The sequence below is a fragment of the Diceros bicornis genome, chromosome 14 (assembly GCF_020826845.1).
Source record: "Diceros bicornis minor isolate mBicDic1 chromosome 14, mDicBic1.mat.cur, whole genome shotgun sequence".
NCBI lineage: Eukaryota > Metazoa > Chordata > Mammalia > Perissodactyla > Rhinocerotidae > Diceros > Diceros bicornis.
In genome coordinates, this window is record NC_080753.1 from 32,826,646 (window position 1) to 32,844,194 (window position 17,549).

Here is a 17,549-nt window from a genome sequence, read left to right on the forward strand (position 1 = left end):
CATCCGTCAAGAAGAAAGGAAGGGAAAGGAAACCCTGACCTTTCTCCACAGCCAGAATCAGCTTTCTGGCTCCACATCAACCACGCAGGAAAATGTGTCCACTCTCTGCCTGAGCCCTCATCCCCCACCATCCCACCTTGGACCTGCTACGGAGTTTCTCTCAGAGAGAAAATGGCAGTCCCTGCCTAATATGCCCTCCAGGATTGCCTGAAGGACAAAATGAGATGAGAGTGATCTGTGTGTTTTTCTTTTAACTTGCAGATAGGGTGACCTTATGGCCTGGCTGCCTGGGTTGTCCCAGTTTATATCTGTAGTCCCACTGTAATTGTTAATAGTGCCACATTTCACTCTCAAAAGTCGAAGAAGATGAAGGATTAAATGGTCCCCCAGTTTGGAGCTCTTACCATGTACCTGATACTCTTTGGTTGCAAGGAAAACAGACCAACTTGAGTTGGCTTGAGCCAAAAATAAGAATTGTTATACAAATACGGGGGTATCTCACAGAAGCCAAGAGAAGGAGAGCAGGAGAGGGGACCTCACTGGCCTTGGAAGGCCAGGGATAGGGAACAGAAAAAGCCCTAGAGATGGGGCCGTTTCCTCACTCTTCGTTCCTCCCTCCTCTTTGTCTGCTCTCCTCTGCTCTCTCTCTGCGGTCAAGCTGCTTGTGCTGCCAGGTGCAGGCAGAACAGGACTGTGTTTGCAGTCAGAGTCCACAGGGTACAGGCCCAGCCCCAAGACAAGTGGGGATTCCCGGCATGAGCGAACATGCCCCCCATCGATCCCAAAGTCAGAACTCAGTAGCCACAGTTGGGGTCAGGGATCCAGCCCTATTCTGAGAGCCTTAGCCATGAGGGGCGGGGTCCCGCAGGACCAAGTAGGGCTATCAGGGACCACTTTTATGGGTGAGGAGGCAGTTGAGGTGCTTAGAGGAGGAGCTTGGGGAAAGATCATGCCAAAGAGGGGTAGCAGGGCTCAGTGAGAGATTAGAGCTACCTGGGGGATAGGAGTGAGGGCTTGGCGGTGACCTGAGGCCTATACCATCCCCCAATTCCCTGTCCCCAGGAGTGGGGGGTCCTTTCCCCCTCAGAGCTTTAGCCAGAGCACAGACTGTGCCACTGTGGAGATCCCAGCTGTGCCACCCACTAGCTTGAAGAGCTAACTCCTGAGGGTCCTCAGGGAAGAGGCTTAGGCCAAGTCTGATCCATGTCCAGGGCTGGGAGGGAGAGAAGAGGGGTGGGATTTCTGGGGTTGAGCAGCAACAGCACCTTCCTCATAGTTGACCTCCCAGGGTCAACTATAAATGGGTTTATGCCACCACCATGCTGACCGGCTTTTGGGAGAGAGATCTGATGTGTAACCACAGGGCCACGTAAACAACAGCCCTAGGAAGCCTCTGAAAGACTGGGGAAGGTCAGAACCTCTCAGAGTTGCATGGACTAGGAGGGGACTCCAGTTGAAAGGAGTGACCTGGACAGCTGGCATGCTTGTGAACAGCCCCTCGTAAACTGACTCCACTTACCCTGCCAGCCTTCCACCCCACCTCCAAATTCAAATTCCAGACATGGTGAATTACATGCAGTGCCCCCAAATGTGCTTTGTCCTGCCCCCGGCCTCTAGGCCTTTCATATTCTCCTTCTTCTGTCTCAAACACCCTCATCTACCGCCATTCAATTTGCCTGACTCCTCAGCCTTCCAAATCCAACTTGGATGTCACTTCTTGCAGGAAGCCTTCCCTTCCCCTTTCCCACATTCCCCCAGACTGGGTCAGATGCCCCATCTATGTGCCCTACAGGACCACGCAGCTCCCCGACATCACACCTTTCACAGAGGGGATGGGAACCTGGCACAGGGGATGGCATGGAATGAGAGTTCCATGAATTTCTGTTGAATGACTAAATGGCAGGCTGCTAAACTGTCTCAGTTTCCATCAAAACTGATCTCAGCAAATTCCTCTAGATGGCTTTCTAGGTCAGCCCTGAAGACCCAATGGGTGCCACCCTCTGGGGGAGAGCTGGGCAGGCAGGTGGGGAGGGCTGACCCCTGTGGAACAGCAGTCTCCTCAGAGTATTGACAAACACACCAAAGTCAGCCTTTGGCTTGTTTAAAATCAGTACCTGGATGGAGACATCATCAGATCTGAGGATTGCACAACTCTGGGAAAATTACCTAATGTCACTGATAACAGGATCAAGTGTCAACAGGTTTTCAACAGACCAGGTCTCAGCTAAAAGCAACAGACCCCAGAACTGCCAACTGCACAAGGACAGAGCGGGAAACATGTGGCTGGACAGCCGCTCATAAGGCAGAAGAGCTGAGGGGTTAGCTGAGCACAAGCTCTGCCTGAGCCCGCAGTGACTGGCTACACTGGAGCAATAGAGTGTCCTGCAGGCATAGCAGAAGGGAGGCCTCAGTGTGGACGCTGGATCCTCAGGGTGCAGGCTGTTGGGTCACAAGTCTGCTCGAGGTGGTCCTATGATGGACTGAGCTCCCAGTGAGCCATCTGGGAGGGTTCAGGCAGAGCTGGACACCTCCAGGGTCATCCAGGCTCTGAAAGCCTACGATTTTGCAAACCCCGGCCTGGGCCCCCCAGAACCTGGAAGGGAAGGTGGGGGCACAGCTCTCAGTCCTGGAGACACACACTGACGCTTTGCTGCCAAAGGCCTTTATTGAATCTCTGGCCCTGCCCTGGGGCTATGTTCAGGGGACTGGGCACAGCAACAATCCAGGCATCACCCTTCCCCAGCTCAGGCTCCTCCTGGGGGAGGTGGGGGAGCAGCCCTTACACCTGGCACCCCTGGGTGCCATACTCCTTGAGAAAGTCGCTGAGCTGGGCACAGGCTTCCCGCTGGCGGGTGCTCCGGCACAGGCGTTCAGAGGGCATCTCCTCGATCCAGCTGTCTGAGTCCAGCAGGTATTGGGGACTGCAGGGACAAAGGGGCAGTCAGCAGGGGTCAGGAGGATGGGCAGGTGGCAGAGGAGAGCACGAGGCACCTGGCTTCTGATGGGGCAGGGCCTAGGCACTGGGGATCCATTCCCTCGTGAGGTGTGAGGAGAGCTAGAGACCGAGGCGCCCAGGTAACTCACTCTTCCTTGAGGTCATAGGTGGCCCCGTCCAGACCCATGATCAAATATTCTTTCCCAGGTTCCAAGCGAAGGCGGCAAGAGGCTCGAACCAGGAAGTTTCGGGTCTGACCAGCAGTGGCCTTGGCATCCTTGGCTGAGGGGATAACGTGCACAAGAGTTGTCGGAGGGGAAGAGAAGGTACAGGATGAGCATGGGTTGAGGGACTTTGCATAAATCCTCTCACTTAACCCTCACCACTTGCAACAGGGAGGCGCTACTGTTTTCCTATTTATGGATAAGCCCAGAGCTTCTAAGAGGCTGAGAGGCTTTGAGCTCAGGCTCATCTAACTTTTCACTATTCCAGGTGGCCAGGTCTCAAACCCAGACTTCAGCTCCCCTATATTCCCGTGCCCCACCCCCCAATCCATTCCCTTCATACTGAAGTGCAGGACTTGGGTGATCTTGGTCTCAAAGAGGCGGAAAGCAGCTCTGCCATCTTCTCGGAGAACCTTAACCTGGAAGCCTAAGAGGGAGTTTAGGAGAAAAGAGGGAAGGTTAGTTACCCCGAGGCTGAGAGGGCTGCAGGTTGGTGTCAGAGCAAAGAGGCCACCTGCAGGCCTGAGAGAAGCAGACACAACCAAAGAGACCCTGAGGGCAGGTCAGGCGGGGGGAAGACTGACCATAATCCACGCGGGGATAGTAGCAGGCAAACTTCATCCTGTAACCATCCTCATCCCGTAGCCCCCGCTCCAGGGCACGACGCTGTCGAGGGCACTTCCCTGAAGTCAGGGATCCAGATGAGACTGTGTGGGCCCCAGCCATGCCGTCTTCCCACCCCTGTCCCCAGGCCCTGGGTCTCACCCTCAGCACACTGGCAGACATCAGCAGAGCACAATGTGGACAGGAATTTGCTCTTAGTTGGTGCCCCGTAAAACACAGAACATTTGTTCTCTGGAGAAAAGCAGACAGAGGAGTTAGGGCACATGCCACCTCTCTGCCTCCCCCATCCCATGGAGCCACAGGACCCCCTGCCACCCTTCACAGCCCCAGTTCCTGATGTCCCACGTCAGGGCAACCTATCCCAAACCTCCAAGTGTCCCGCAGTGCTCACCGGGGTTGTAGTAGTCATAGAGGGTCGCGCTAGCCGGCTGCACCAGCCCCACGGCCACCTCCTGTACAGCTTCAAAGCCCACACACTCCCGGGAGGTGGGGACCTGGCATGGGGGTGGGAGAGGGGATGGGGAGAGGTCAGGGACTCACCCCCAGGGCCCTGCAGGCTGCTGTGCTGCATTTCCTTGGCCTGCCTCTGTTTCATCCCTGTTGATCTTATCTTCAGTGTCCTTCACATTCTGTTACCTTCCGGTAACTCTAAAAACTGCCTCCCAAGGTCTCGGCTGACTTCACTGTCAAGATGGTGACCTCATCCCAGTCTCCAGTGCCCCGGTCCCCTCTGCAGAGTCTCACATCATGGACATATTCCACACGAAACTCTCCCTAAGCTCAGGCTTAGCTTTTGGACCATCCCTGGTTCTGACCTGGTCATTTCTGACATTCCCTTTCCTTCCTTCCCAGAGGCACAGTCCCTGGCCCTGGCTCTTCCCTTCCTTTTCCCTTCCTCTGTGCTTCCCTGTGGAGATCTCAAACGTTCCCCAGCTGTCACCTAGCCCTTCCAGGCTGATGATTCTCAAACCGAACACTCAGCCTTTTTCTTGCATTAGGATTGTTTTCAGGACACATAAGTTCTCCAAGTTTACTCTGCCTGCCCCCACACCCACTCACCCTCCTGATCCCTCGCTTTGTCACTGATACAACTGGGGCCTCCTTTATCTGCCAGAACCTAATGGCAGGTGCTATTGCTCCACCTGTCCTCCATGAGCCCACCGCTCATGTCCTAGGCCCAGACCCCTCTCCTCATTCCCACACTGGTCCAGTCCAGCCTGGTACCCTGCCAGTTTCCTCCTAAGCTAGGCTGCTGCATGGTCAGCTCCCGGCCCAGAAATCTTCCTGGCTCCTCATTTTCCACTGTGTTCAACCAGACTCCTCTGCTTGGCTTCTCAGGCTAATAGGGTCTGGCCCCTGTGCACACACTGCGCAAAGGGGTCTTCTCCGACCCACAAACGTCAGGCTAATGGTGTTCGAGTATTAACATGCCCTTTCCATATTTTCTCCAAGAGGTTACAGTAAATGTTCAAAAAAAATTGGAGGGCCATCAGAGGGCTGATAATTGTTTCAGCCACACAAGGCCACAAAAAGACAAAAATAACTCATCGATGACCACGATCACTTTATAAAAGAAAATACACTTTAATATCAAACACACAAAAAAACTAGGAAGGTCAAAAGAAAAAGCAAAGCAGCCCCTCAGGTTGAATAAATTCATCTTTACAGAAGGCTCACTCTCAGGCACTCCCTGCTGACTGGCACTGGCCCCCCAGGCCACACTAGGGGCTCAGCCCCTGCCCACCTGCAGGCAGCGCTGCCTCCCTGGTGGCCCGCCCCTAACTCTGCTCTGGCACACTCTGGTCCTGTCTCCCTGCCCACATCACAAGTTCTTTCTAGGAACACTGGCCGCTGATACAGTGTCTTGTAGGAAACTTCATAACACATGCTCAGTAAACCCAGTGCCATCAATTCCCTCTTGTGTCACCTCTCCCTGCTCACCGAGTCGAAGTACAGCAGGACGTGGGGGCCCTCAGTCTCAAAGTGACTCACGTAACGGTCAGAGAGGGAGGCCAGCTGTGGGGAAGGGGAGACGGTCACAGGCAGGTGGCCCTGGGCCCTGAGGTGAGGAGCCTCAGGGCTCCTGAGGGCACCAGGGGTCCCTCTGGGTGGCTGACCACACCTTCTCCAGGTCCGATCGCTGGGCATGGAATCCGCTCAGAAGGGTGATGTCTGCGATGGCCATGCCTGACAGCCCCACCTTGCCATTCCGCCTGCAGAAAGACTTGCCCTGTTGTCTGGGTTCCACCCGTGCTGGGTTGCAGATGCCCGTGCTGGGTTGCAGATGCCCAGCCCCAGCCTCAGTCCTGCCTCCCCCCTTGGCCAGCAGTGCCCCCGCGCCTAGTGCGGCCCCAGCGCTCACCAGATGCACACAGTGTACTGCACTCTGGACTCCTGTTCCTCGGCCACCTTGGGTGCATCCCTCCTGCGGCGGCTCCTCCGCCCCTCAAACAGCTGCAGGGGCGTCACTGGCTGGGAATGGGCCCCTGGGTCGTCCCCAGCTAGAAGCTCCTCATACTCGTAGTCCTCGTAGTCCTCATTTGCTTCCACTGCACAGGGATGGCATTGTGGCTTGACCCCTGGCACCAGCCCCCTCAGGGCCCCATGGCCTCTGACCCCAACACTCACTCGTGTACTCAACGTGGCCCATGACTGTCACTTCAATCTGAAGGTCCTCGCAGGTCGTGTTCTTCATGTTCAAGACATTATAGGTACGAAGGACCTGGCTCAGCAAGGGGCAGGGACAAGACACGGGACATTTGGGGCCACAGACCTCTCTCCAGGGCCACACTTAAGGGCATCTCCCCGGGCTAAGGGACTCGAGGCCTTCAGCCCCTTCTCATCCTGCTCCCTGACAAGTCCAGAAATATGCCTGGGCCCAGGTGTTGGGTTAGACGTGAGACAGAGGGGGGAACAAGGACCTGCCCTCGGGGGCAAGCACTCTACACAGTGCACAGAGGAGGCTGGAATGGAAAGTTCAGGAGAGGCTTCCGGCTGAGGTCTGAAGGAGAAGAATGAGTTTGTCACATGGGACAAGAAGCAGGGGTCGGCCATTCAAGTCAAGGAGATCTGTGTAGATGAGTGGATCTGTCTGGCCAGGGAGGTGGGCAGGGGCCCAATCTTGTGCATGGAAGAGCCTGACTTTTCTCCAAGGCTAATCTGACTGGTGTTTTCAGAAGGTCAATCTCACTGCAGTGTGGACAATGGATCAGAGGGGTGAGATGTGGGGGAGGGAGAAGTTCCAAGACCATCTTAGAACAGAGTCCAGGAAATAAGTGACAAGAGCCCCGGCAGCAGAGGAGCAGAGGAGGAGTTACTGGGGCCATAAGGAGGGGCCTGGGTTGGGGGGGCACTAAGACGCCCTTCAGAGTGGTGGCTGGACTCCTGTGGGGAAGGGGCTCCATCAGCCAGGTGAGGGGACACAGGAGGAAGAAGGGGTTTGGGACATGTCTGGTGAGGGCTCAGGGGAGAGGCCTGGGTTGAGGGGCTGGGTGTGTAGGCCATGAGCACTGAGCAGGTAAAGGAAATGACAGGTGCCCAGAGAGGGTGGAAACCAGAGTGAGGGGAAAACGGCCAGGACAGAGCATAGGGAATGCCTACCGTGGGGTGTCTTCCCCCTTCCCCAACCATGAGCTCTGCCCACAGGTCTCCCACTCAAGACCCTGGCTCCTCCCTGCTGGGCCCTGGCTGTCACTGCTGCCGGCTCTCACCTTCAAGGTTCCTTTGCTGTTTCCTCCCACTTTCACATTAATCTTGCTGCCCAAGGAAAACTTTCAGGAACAGAAAAGGGAGAGAGATGTCAGAAGGGCAGAGGAGGGCACACTGTTGTTCCAACTTACCTCCTCCCTAAAAACAACCCCGCCTCTTCACTCCACCTCACTTTCCACAAAGTTTGCACCTTCCTGTGCATTATCTCACTTTAGCCTTCTAAAAACCCTGCTGGGTAGACTCTGTATATATTATTTTCAGATGAGAAAAACGAAGCTCAGAGGCTGGGTGACTTCCTCCAGATAACACAGCCAGTAAGTCTTCCCACAAGGATATCAGGGAGAGGTGCTGTGGGGATACTGCAGGGGTGGGGGCTGGGGATGGCTTCTGGCCTGGCCGCAGTAGGCCCAGGTGTCATGGCAACCCAGGTGAGGGAGTGGTTCACCTGCAGCTCCTCCTCCAGCCCCCGAGTATGGTGGTTGTCCAGCTGTATTACATGCGACTTGAACCCATTGCGGCCCAGGGAGCTCAGAGTCACATTAAGCCTCTTCTCCTCGGTGGTGTGGGAGGCGATCCAGTATTCTGACAGAGCGTCCAGGGCAATCACCGTGTCCTGGGGAGGATGGGCCAGGATTCAGGCACTTGGTCTCAAGACCTCCCCACAACAGAGCCCCAGGGCAGCCCCTACCTGAGTGCTGCGGAATCCCCCTTGGAAGCCAGCCTGGCGGGTGAGCCAGGCTGCAGCCTGGTCGGCCATCTCCGCCTTGCCCTCCCGGAGCAGCAGGTGCAGCAGGCCATAGGCTGTGGTTTCAACCCACAGGGCTGGTGCCTGGGGCACAGGGTCTGCTGGGCTGTGAGGAGCCAGCGTGGGCGACACGACATTGCTCTGAGAAGTGACGACTGAGCCCCAGTACAGGTTATCTGAGAATGAAGGGAGACCCACAGTAAAGGCAGGTGGGTAGGGGGGGTCCCAGTTACCGGGCCCTGTGACGCTCCCCATCAGGCTTTCCTGGTCCTACCCCAATCATCCCTGCTTAAGCTTTCATTTCTTCCCAGGGTCTTCATTCAATTTCTCCCTTTGGGCACACTCATGGCTCCCAAGGTCCCTCAAGCCCCATGCTCACTGCCGGGACACCCTCGACTCTCACCACCAGACTCCTGGGCCATGGCCATGAGGTTGTTGTGGGCAATATCCCGCAGGTTCTCAGGGGCCTGGGTCAGCGTCAGCGCATAGGCCGTGATGGCAGCCGCGTGGGCACCCAGGAGCCCAGCACTTGCTTTCACCCCCAAGAATGAGTTTGCACTTGAGATGGAGGTTTCCTAGGAGAAAGTGGGGAAGAAGGTCTGGGGACTGGACATCTGGGTTCCTGAGGAGAAAGGGAGAAAGCTGGGGGCCAGTGAAAGGCAGACCCGTGGGTGCCCTTACCACTCTCTGCTTCAACTGCTGTGCATTCTCGTCCTGGAAGACGGCCAGCCCATGATGAAGGGCGATGACCACAAAGGCGGTGAGCGCCACTGTCTCATCATTTCCCACCAAGCCCCCCTAGTCAAAGTGGGGAGAAAAGAAGTTGTCAACCAAGAACAGGAAGGGGCAGGGAGAGTCTTCCTACCTGTGCTCCTCGGCCCAGCCTCCCAGCCCCGTACCTGCATGTCCCTGTGGATAACTGGACAGGGGTCCTGGAATGAACCGTCAGCCTGCTGCTGGGACAGCAACCATGTGGCCGTCTCCTGCAGCTTTTCAAGTGAGCCGTCCACCTGTTCCTGGGCCAAACTCAGTACCTTCAGCACAAAGGCAGTGAGCCTAGAGGAGACGAAGCGATGGCTGGGGATAGGGACTGGTCCCTACAGGGGACACGGCCCCACTCCCCCAGACACCTGGTCATTCACCCTCCCATTGTACTTGGCTCTGCCCCCACCAGCCCTGGCCCCTCTCAGAGACCCAAAACCACTCTCCCAACCTCACCAGGTGCTGCTATCCCGATGTAACCAAGCCCCATAGGAACCATCTGTTTTCCGAAACTGCTGGATCCGCATGTAGCCTTGGGGAGAAAGGTGGCTGCTAAAGTGACGCTCACTCTCCCACTATTTATGCCCGTGGCCATGCTCCCCATTCCCTCTCTGCCCCCCTCTAGCACCTGGGCTACCTATTTTCCATTAATTGCCCTCTCCCAGCCCCCGCTCCTGCTTGCTCCTGCACCCAGAACCTTTCTGGATCAGATCCACAGCATGGTCCTTGGTCTCAGGGGGCAGCTTGCTCCACTGCTCTGTCTTGTCCAGGTAGCGGGAAGCAGCCAGGGTGGGGGCCAAGTAGACCATGGTTTGTTCTCCACAGCCCTGGGGAAGCCTCAGGAGGGAGGCCAGGCCTCCTGGTGACAAGGCCCCCTCAGAGCCCAAAGCATCCAATGGATCTGAGGCTATAGGAGAGAAAGAGGATTAAGGATCAGACAACAGGTCTGGAGACCCAGGTTCAGAGGGTCATGGGATCATGGGATCAAACAGGGGTCCACGGTTTCACATGAATCCAAGGGTGGCCACTGGGAATGGACTGGAGGACACTCCCACCTGTGACCCTGACAACGCTGCTGAACTCTCCATCAGGAATAACATTGGGATCAGAGTTGCCAGGAATTTCCAAGGTCCGGCGTCGGTTGTCTGGGAAGATGGGGGAAATAGGCAGTATGTCCTACTGTCCACACGCCCTGCTGTCTATAAACCCCTTTAGGACACTGATGGCTGAGGGCAGGCATCACTCACCCAGGGGGTTGAGTTCATACACAATCTCCTCCTTGTGGATGGCCCCTTCCTTCTGTCTCGGGGGAAACACAGCCGTGAGAGATCACACAGGACTACAGCCTGCCCCTCCTAGTGCAGACTCCCTAGAAGCTGGAGTTTGAACTTCAGGGACAGAGTTGGATCAGAATTGTAGAAGATGTAAACAGACCAAGGCATTGGGTTTGGGTGTTAGGCCTCTGGCCTGGCCAGCAGAGAGGGTGCCAGGGGTAGGGGGCAAATCTGGGAGCCTGGGATCTGGATTCAGGGGTGCTCTATTCACCTCAACATGTAGAACCTTAGACACCGCGTCCCCCACAGGGAACTCCAAGGACCCTCGAGCCACCACCTTCAGGGACACATCAGCAGCCGCCGTGGGCACCACAGAGAAGCCAACGGGCCGGGCAGAACCCGCAGGCACCAGCACCTGCTGGGCCAGCCCTCCGCCCCCAGCCAGGCACAGCCCCTCCACTGGGGACACATGGACGCTCACCTGGGGGCAGGAAGACAGGGATGGCCAGAGCCCCAGCCCAGTTAGGCTCCCCACCCCTCACGTGCCTCAGCCCCCACCCACCCATCTGTGTGCTCCTGAGGGGCCTCACGGTCACATCTTTATCCAGGTAGTTGTAGAGGACAGGCCGCAGCTCGACCTGCTCAAAGCGGCGAACGGAGACAGGCAGGCGGAGGTGCAGGTGGAATTCACGGAACACTCGGAGCCGGACCGGGGTGGCCACACACAGGCCTGATGGATGACGGAGTGTGAGGGAGGGGGCAGAGTTCAGAGGCCTGGGGACATCACGCCTGCAGGGTCCCAGGTGGGAGAGGCAGGGGTGACCCAGCTCTGGCTCCCACCCACCCCTGCCCTCTAGCCTCCCAGCCCAAGTGCACACTGGTACAGACTTCCCCAGGTCTCTGCCCCTGCCTTCCTATACTAAAAGCAAAAGGCTAAGCAGGGAGCCAGGGTTGAGGGGGGATGGAAGAGGGGCGGCCTGTGGCTCAGGCAGGACGACCTCACCTGTGCCTTTGGACAGACTCACGCCATGGATCTCCCACGTGGTCAGAGAGTCAGGGAGCAGCTGTGACAATCTGTGGTGGGAAAGGTGAGAAGCCCTGTCACACCCTGGGCTGGCCCCAGACATGGCCCAGAGACAAGACCCAGCCCACCCCAAGCTCTCACTGGAGGGAGCGGTCCACGGTTTCCACTCTCCAGAGCCAGTTCTCTGGGAAGAAGCTGCGCACGGGAATGTCATCTTCATCCATCAGGTCTTCCTCCTGCAGGATCTCCATGGCTGGGGGACCACGGTGGAGGGGAATGAGGAGGGGGCCGTTCTGCCCTTCCAGGCACCCCTGCCTGTCCCCCAGCCCCAGCCAGCCCCTCACCTCGGGCTAGGCCCCGCTGGCCCCCCAACCGGATCTTCTTGCGCAGGCCCTCAGCAAACTGGCAGCAGGACAGGAAGGGCTTCTGGCAGGCCAGCAGCTGCACACGGGCCACCCGCTGCTCACAGGAGCGTGCCATGGGCAGCCGTGTCAGCCCATCCTGGCAGCAGCGCTTGGCTACAGGGGAAGTATACTGGCCCACTGCGGGGCCAAATGACGGTATGCACGAGGGAACAGAAAGGAGACACACCTTACCCCTCACCCTGACCTCTAGATACACAAAGACTCACCCTGAGAGACCAGGAACTCAAGAGAGGCCATTGGAGAGAGTCTCCCTCCCATCCACCTTCAACCCCAGAACTTGGATCTCTGGCCCCAAATACCAAAGACTGGCTCACTCAGAGGAATAGAGGAATTAAGAGGGAGACCCCTCATCCTGACCCTTGGGCCCAAGTGGAGAGCTTATGCTGCTTCACAGCCACCCCCAACTCACGCTTCTCATTAAGTGCCTTTTGGAAGTCCACGTTTCTCTTTTTCCGGGTTTTCGTCTCCTTGGGACAGCTCAGACCTGGCAGAGAGCAAGACTGCAGCCAAGCTGTAGGGTAGGTGGCCTCCCACCTCCCCTCCCTGCTCCCCTTCCCACCCCTCGTCTTCCTATCTTACTTCCTCAGGCCCCTCGTCTTCCTTATCTTCCCACCACCCACTCCCCTTTCTCTGCTGTTCTCACTCTTTCTGGCTGAGGTCAAGCTGTCTCCATCAGAAAAGGCCAGACCAGCCGCCTCGAACACCTGAAGGGCAGTGTCCCCACCCCCAGGACCACAGCCAAGGTTATAGCTGTTCATAACTTCAAAGACCTAGAAGAAAAGGCAGGGATGTCATGGAGACAAGAGTGGCTGAGGGGCAGGACTGGTGAGAGGGCAGGGTATGGACAACTATGAAAGAGACACAGAGAGTGGGGAAATAGAGACCGCAGGGGCCAAGGCTTGTGGGACGACTGGGAGGAGTCCATGGGGAGCAGGAGTGAGATTTAGGGGCTGGGCTCAGGGTGGCAGGAGAATGAGCCGCAGCAGGGAGGGAGGGCTGGGGAGAGGGTCTTGACAAACCTTGCCCATGTCGAGGGGTTTGTGGGACCTGCCACCCACAGCGTACAGAGCCGTGTCCACAGCTCCCAGCGCCACCAGGGCTGGAGAATCGGTTTGTACGTGGAGCTTCATCGTCTCCCCAGGATGATACTCCTTGCCACTGTTCACATTTAGCTCCAGCTGGCAGAGGTGGGAAGTGGGGGACAGAGTGGGGAGAGTTTCTTTCAGTGCATCCTCAGTGCACCCCAAACTAAATCCATGCCCTGTTCACAATCACCTTGTCTTCTTTCTCTCTTAACCCCCAATACATACACACACTGTCTCTCCCGATGCCAATTACCTTGCCCTCACAGGTGCCGGCCTGGACGTCCACGCGCAGAGAGTTGGCCACTGGGAGGCCGTCCTGATAGTAGAAGGCCACAAAGTAGAAGGAGGGTGCAAGGTGATGGTCCACAAACACGGGGACTGAGGTCAGGGTCCTCCTCGGCGCTCGATTCACAGACACAATCTGGCCCCGGGATAGGATCTGGGCCAAGAAGAGGAGGGGCAAGAGTAGATTCCTCCTCACTGCACACCCCAGCCCTGAAACCACTGCCCCACACAAGGGCTCTTTCCTGCCTGAGCCCCTCCCTGCACCCCTGCCCTGCTCTACAACCCGGCTCATACACACCATGTAGTAGTAATGAGAGAAGCTGGGCGCACTGATGCCCACAGTTCGCAGGTTCAGGTTGAGGGTGTCCCCGACGTGAGGGGGTCGAGGATCCAGCCGCTCAATGGACAGAAACCCAGAGCCTCCTGAGGGTGGGGCTCTCACAGTTAGCCTGGCTAAGGCTGGATAGGGGGAGCCCGCAGACACCTGGAAAGAGGGGCAGGTGGGGGCAGAGTCAGTGGCAAGGACCCAGGCACCCAGTTTGTGCCCCCGTCCTGGGACATGGATCCTCAGGGGCCCAGCTGGCCCTTCTTTCCTTCGCCCGCCCTCTCCCATGAAGAGGAAGAGTCCTACCGAGAGCTGCAGTTCTAGCACGGTCTGAGGAACAACGATGGGGATGATGGCTTGGCCACTCCCGTCCGTATTTTGTTGAAGGGCCTGGGTTTCAGAAACAGACCCAGCAGAAGACAACTTGGCAGAAACTTTGACAGGAATGCCAGAGGCAGGAGAGCCTGACATGTCTCGGACCAGGGCCTGGGTGGGTAGGGGAGGGGCAGGTAAAAGAGAGTGGTCAGTGAGGCCTTGTGCCCTTCTGACCAACACCCCCCTCTCCTGTTCATCCTTTCCCTCCAGGAGAAACCTGCAGCAAAAAGGGGGCCCCAGGCACGAGATGTCGCTTGGTGTTGCTAAGATCCAAGGAGAAGGGAGATGACACAAAACGCCAGGATGTGAGCTCTGCCTCCTCGATCTCCCCACCTGCAAGACAAGGGGTGGAGAGAGGTGGAGGATAGGAGAGGAACAGGAGAGCAAGAGGGGACGCAGCGCGAGTGTTTCCTGCCCACAAGACAGTGAACTCCTCAGGGCACGGGCTGTCTCATATTCATCTCCATGATTGCTGAGGCCAACACAGGACCCAGCACACAGATGGTACACGACATGTGTCTGCTGGCTAGCTGGGTGGGTGAAAAAAAAATAAACTGAGACAGGGGAAGGTACCCCTTCCCCAGAAACACGGTTGGAGAGAGACAGTCTCCTGTGTCTTTTCTGGCTTTGGGTCCAAGATGAAAGTAAGAAGGGTGGGGGCTGGTATTGGTGCTGAAGAACAGAGGGTCAGCTCAGAGGTCAGAGGCAAGGGTCTGGGGTTGTAATCAGGGGAAGCCACTCACCTGGAGACTCAATGATGGCTGCTGCAACGTAGAGGCGCAGCCCTGGGAGGTGAGCCATGTTAATCTTAGAAGGCTGGAGCTTCTCCAGGGCACCCTGAACCTCAGCCTTTGTGAGGGAAACGTGGCACTGGCCATCTACCAGCTGGGGCAAAGAAGAAAACAGGACATGGGGTGAGATTTGAGTCTCCCACTTCCCCCCCTTCTTCTCTTTCACCCTCCTCACACCCCGCACCCTCCTTCCTACCTTGGTCTGATTCTCCAGCCCCCGAAGGAAAGTCTTCTTACCATCCTCAGTCAGGATCCCAAAGCGTACATATGCCACCCCCTGCACTGGCTTCCCGTAGATGTACCTGTCACCACGGAGAGATTGGGAAGAGGGTAGAGTGACGGCTGGAGGGAATAATGGAATGGTCTGGGAGGGACGGGGGCTGGGACGAGGGAGGGACGTGGGGATTCACAGCACATTCTTACTGAGTGGGAAGCCCCGGGAGCAGGGCCAGCAGTGGGGAGTGAAGGGGGTGGGGGGAGTTACCTGGCCTGGACGTCTAATTGGATTTCATCAAGAAAGCCAGGCGCTGTCAGGATGTAGGGCTTTCCAGGAATGATCTTCACTTCAAAGTTGGGAAGGACTGACCCGAGGTAAAGGGGTAGGGAGGTCAAACTCTGGTGAAAGGACCCTTTAAAGACTCCTCTCCCCTCAGGGCTGTGGCACCCATATCTCCCTGACCCTGCCCTGGTCCCACCACCTCTCCTTCCACCCCTTACTCCCTTCTGGAAAGGAGCTGTTTGTCCCTTGTGTCTCCAGCTCTCACCATATTTCTTCACTTCAAACTGGACACTACTGTTGGATTCCAAGCCATCTGAGAATCGAGCTGAGATCTTCCAAGTACCTGGCCTGAGGACAGACAAGGAAGGGACTCAGCCAACTTGCGCAAGAGGCCATGGAGAGCCAGCGGCCTGGCTCCTTGGGAAGAGGACTGTGAGGGTAAACCAGAGGCTCAGGGGAGCTCGGGACTTGATTCTGTATTGGAGGCGGAGAGCAGGGGGAAACGGGAACTGGGGAGGTGTAGCTAGGGGCCAATCCTCAGGTGGGGAGAGCTCACTCTGAGATGTCTGGGATCACAAAGTCATCCTGGAAGATGGACGTGGCAGCGTACACTTCCTTCTTCCGCACACGGAGTCTATGAGAGTTCTGTGATGGGAGTAGAAATGGCCATGGGTGGCAGGTCAGATCAGTGGCCCTCGCTGATCAGGAAGGTCAGAGGTCAGGGACTCACCTCCACAGTGACCGTGAGGGTGTCAGTGGATGGGCGCATCTTTTGATCCAGAGCAAAGACCCGGTACCGAACTGGGAGGGGAGGGTGAGAGGTGAGCAGGAGCTCACGTGCAAAGGGAAGGCGGGCCCTGGTCCCCCAGTCCCTTCCAGGGAGTGAGGAGGAAGAGAACAAATATTTGCTAAGCAGCCTTCCTGTGCGTCACTTTCAGGTTATCTCGCTGAAGGGGCTGGGAGGGAGCTAAAGGCAGAGGCTCTGGGGCTAACTTACCCCGCTGGCCAGGGTTATAAATGGGCTGGTCAGTCTGCAGAAAGAGGTGCCCTCGGCGAGAGGAGAAGCGCAGGTTGACGCCCTGAAAGTCTGTCTTTTTGGACAGAGAGTTCTTCAGCCATGGCGACTCGGCCACCAGCTGGACTTCGGGACCTCTAAGGAGGCGAAAGAGGCCACAGCTCTGTGCATCTTTCAGGGGGATCTGTCAGGAGAGGGAGAGGGAGCAGGTCAGAGACAGAGCAGAAGGAAAAAGCCAGAGACTGAGACAGAAACAGGGAAGGAAGCCATTGTGGAGAGGAAAGGCGGGGAGGGAGGCCAGGGACAGGACAAAGACATTTACAAGAAGACAGGGCGGAAGAGAGTAGGAGGTGCTGAGATGCAGCAGGAGGGAGTGGCGTCCAGTTACCTGGAGGCTGAAGAGTTTGAAGTCATCTTCTGAGCTGAGGGTGAAGTCCACCTTTGGGGAGCAGGGAGCATTATTGCTGGATGGGTTTCTCAGGAACAGTAATCCTTTCACTACCTGGCCCCGGGGAACATCGTGGAGCTGCAGTCCCACTGACAGAGGGGCCCCCAGGTGAACCACAGAAGGAGAAAACAGGAGCAACCTGGGGAAGACAGGTGAGGGTCAGCAGTCAGCCTCCACTTGGGCCCCTCCACCCCTCAATCCTCCATCAGGTTCCCCCACGCCTGCGCTCCCATCGCCAGCTCTGCTCCTGCTCAAGCATGCCAGCATCCTGCCTCCAGGACCTGGGCTTCTGCAGAGACAAGGCGAAGAAGCTGGATGCCCAGATCAGCCCCCAGAGAAGCCTCATGGCTGGAGAACCCAAGAGGGATCAGACCCGTCTGTCCGTCTCCTCCTTTCTGGTCAACCTAGGGCTTGGAACAGAGTTGACTCTAGACGTTGCTCCTCCCCTGGCCCAGCTGAGCTGGGAAACCACGTGACAGCCAAGAAATGCAACTGGCCCTAGGCCCAGTATTTGGGGGGGCACCCCAGACACCTGGGTCTCTGGAGAAATCATGGCCCAGAGACAGATCCTATCCTTCCCTGTTAACCCCTTTCATCCCAGTGCCCGGGGCACCACTCTCTACTGGGTGTATGTGGGTGCATGTATGTATATGCGTGCTCAAGTATATATGGGTATAAGAGAGCCCAATGTGGTTCAGCATGCGGTTGGAGACATGTGGCTCCTTTGTCAAGGTCCTAACAAAACAAGGTACTAAGACACTTGTCTCTTACTATAACCCCACCAAAAACTGAACTACACGAGGCTTTTTGCTTTCTGTAGGCCCCAACAGAAATTCCATGGTTTAGGAGATCAGGCTCACCTCCCCACCCATGGGGGAATTGACCTCAACGTCCCTGTTCCTCTCTGAACAACGAGGCAAAGCTCAGGCCCAAGTCTGGCTTTATCTCTACTCGCAAACGAGGAGCCCAAACACACGTGTCACATTAAACAAAAGACACCCAGAG

At 56.9% G+C, this 17,549-nt stretch overlaps 1 protein-coding gene across 1 annotated transcript; it reads right to left on the reverse strand.

The window, feature by feature from the left end:
* Nucleotides 1–2,470: 2,470 nt before the first annotated feature.
* Nucleotides 2,471–17,513, reverse strand: C4A (complement C4A (Rodgers blood group)). The gene is made up of 41 exons (XM_058554723.1): nucleotides 16,826–17,513; nucleotides 16,485–16,683; nucleotides 16,079–16,280; nucleotides 15,812–15,882; nucleotides 15,638–15,726; nucleotides 15,347–15,429; nucleotides 15,067–15,163; nucleotides 14,779–14,884; nucleotides 14,535–14,676; nucleotides 14,009–14,124; nucleotides 13,723–13,902; nucleotides 13,390–13,575; nucleotides 13,060–13,245; nucleotides 12,741–12,899; nucleotides 12,365–12,491; nucleotides 12,131–12,205; nucleotides 11,641–11,838; nucleotides 11,438–11,549; nucleotides 11,276–11,346; nucleotides 10,863–11,002; nucleotides 10,544–10,753; nucleotides 10,246–10,297; nucleotides 10,054–10,143; nucleotides 9,696–9,905; nucleotides 9,455–9,530; nucleotides 9,136–9,292; nucleotides 8,918–9,034; nucleotides 8,640–8,811; nucleotides 8,180–8,412; nucleotides 7,937–8,104; nucleotides 7,494–7,553; nucleotides 6,412–6,505; nucleotides 6,146–6,332; nucleotides 5,906–5,996; nucleotides 5,725–5,799; nucleotides 4,175–4,277; nucleotides 3,925–4,014; nucleotides 3,744–3,842; nucleotides 3,503–3,586; nucleotides 3,085–3,217; nucleotides 2,471–2,921 (listed from the first exon to the last, which is right to left on the reverse strand). Exons 1-41 carry the CDS (start codon nucleotides 16,888–16,890, stop codon nucleotides 2,780–2,782), a joined length of 5,247 nt encoding a protein of 1,748 aa, XP_058410706.1. The 5' UTR covers nucleotides 16,891–17,513; the 3' UTR covers nucleotides 2,471–2,779.
* Nucleotides 17,514–17,549: the final 36 nt, after the last annotated feature.

What these genes read in the sequence shown, in the direction of transcription:
- C4A (XM_058554723.1), bottom strand. Translation starts at nt 16,890, where the DNA reads ATGAGGCTTCTCTGGGGGCTGATCTGGGCATCCAGCTTCTTCGCCTTG. An exon ending in ACCTGGATAAAGATGTGACC is followed by an intron (nt 10,754 to 10,862) that starts GTGAGGCCCCTC and finishes TCCTGCCCCCAG; the next exon opens with GTGAGCGTCCATGTGTCCCC. An exon ending in GGGCCACGTTGAGTACACGA is followed by an intron (nt 6,333 to 6,411) that starts GTGAGTGTTGGG and finishes ATCCCTGTGCAG; the next exon opens with TGGAAGCAAATGAGGACTAC.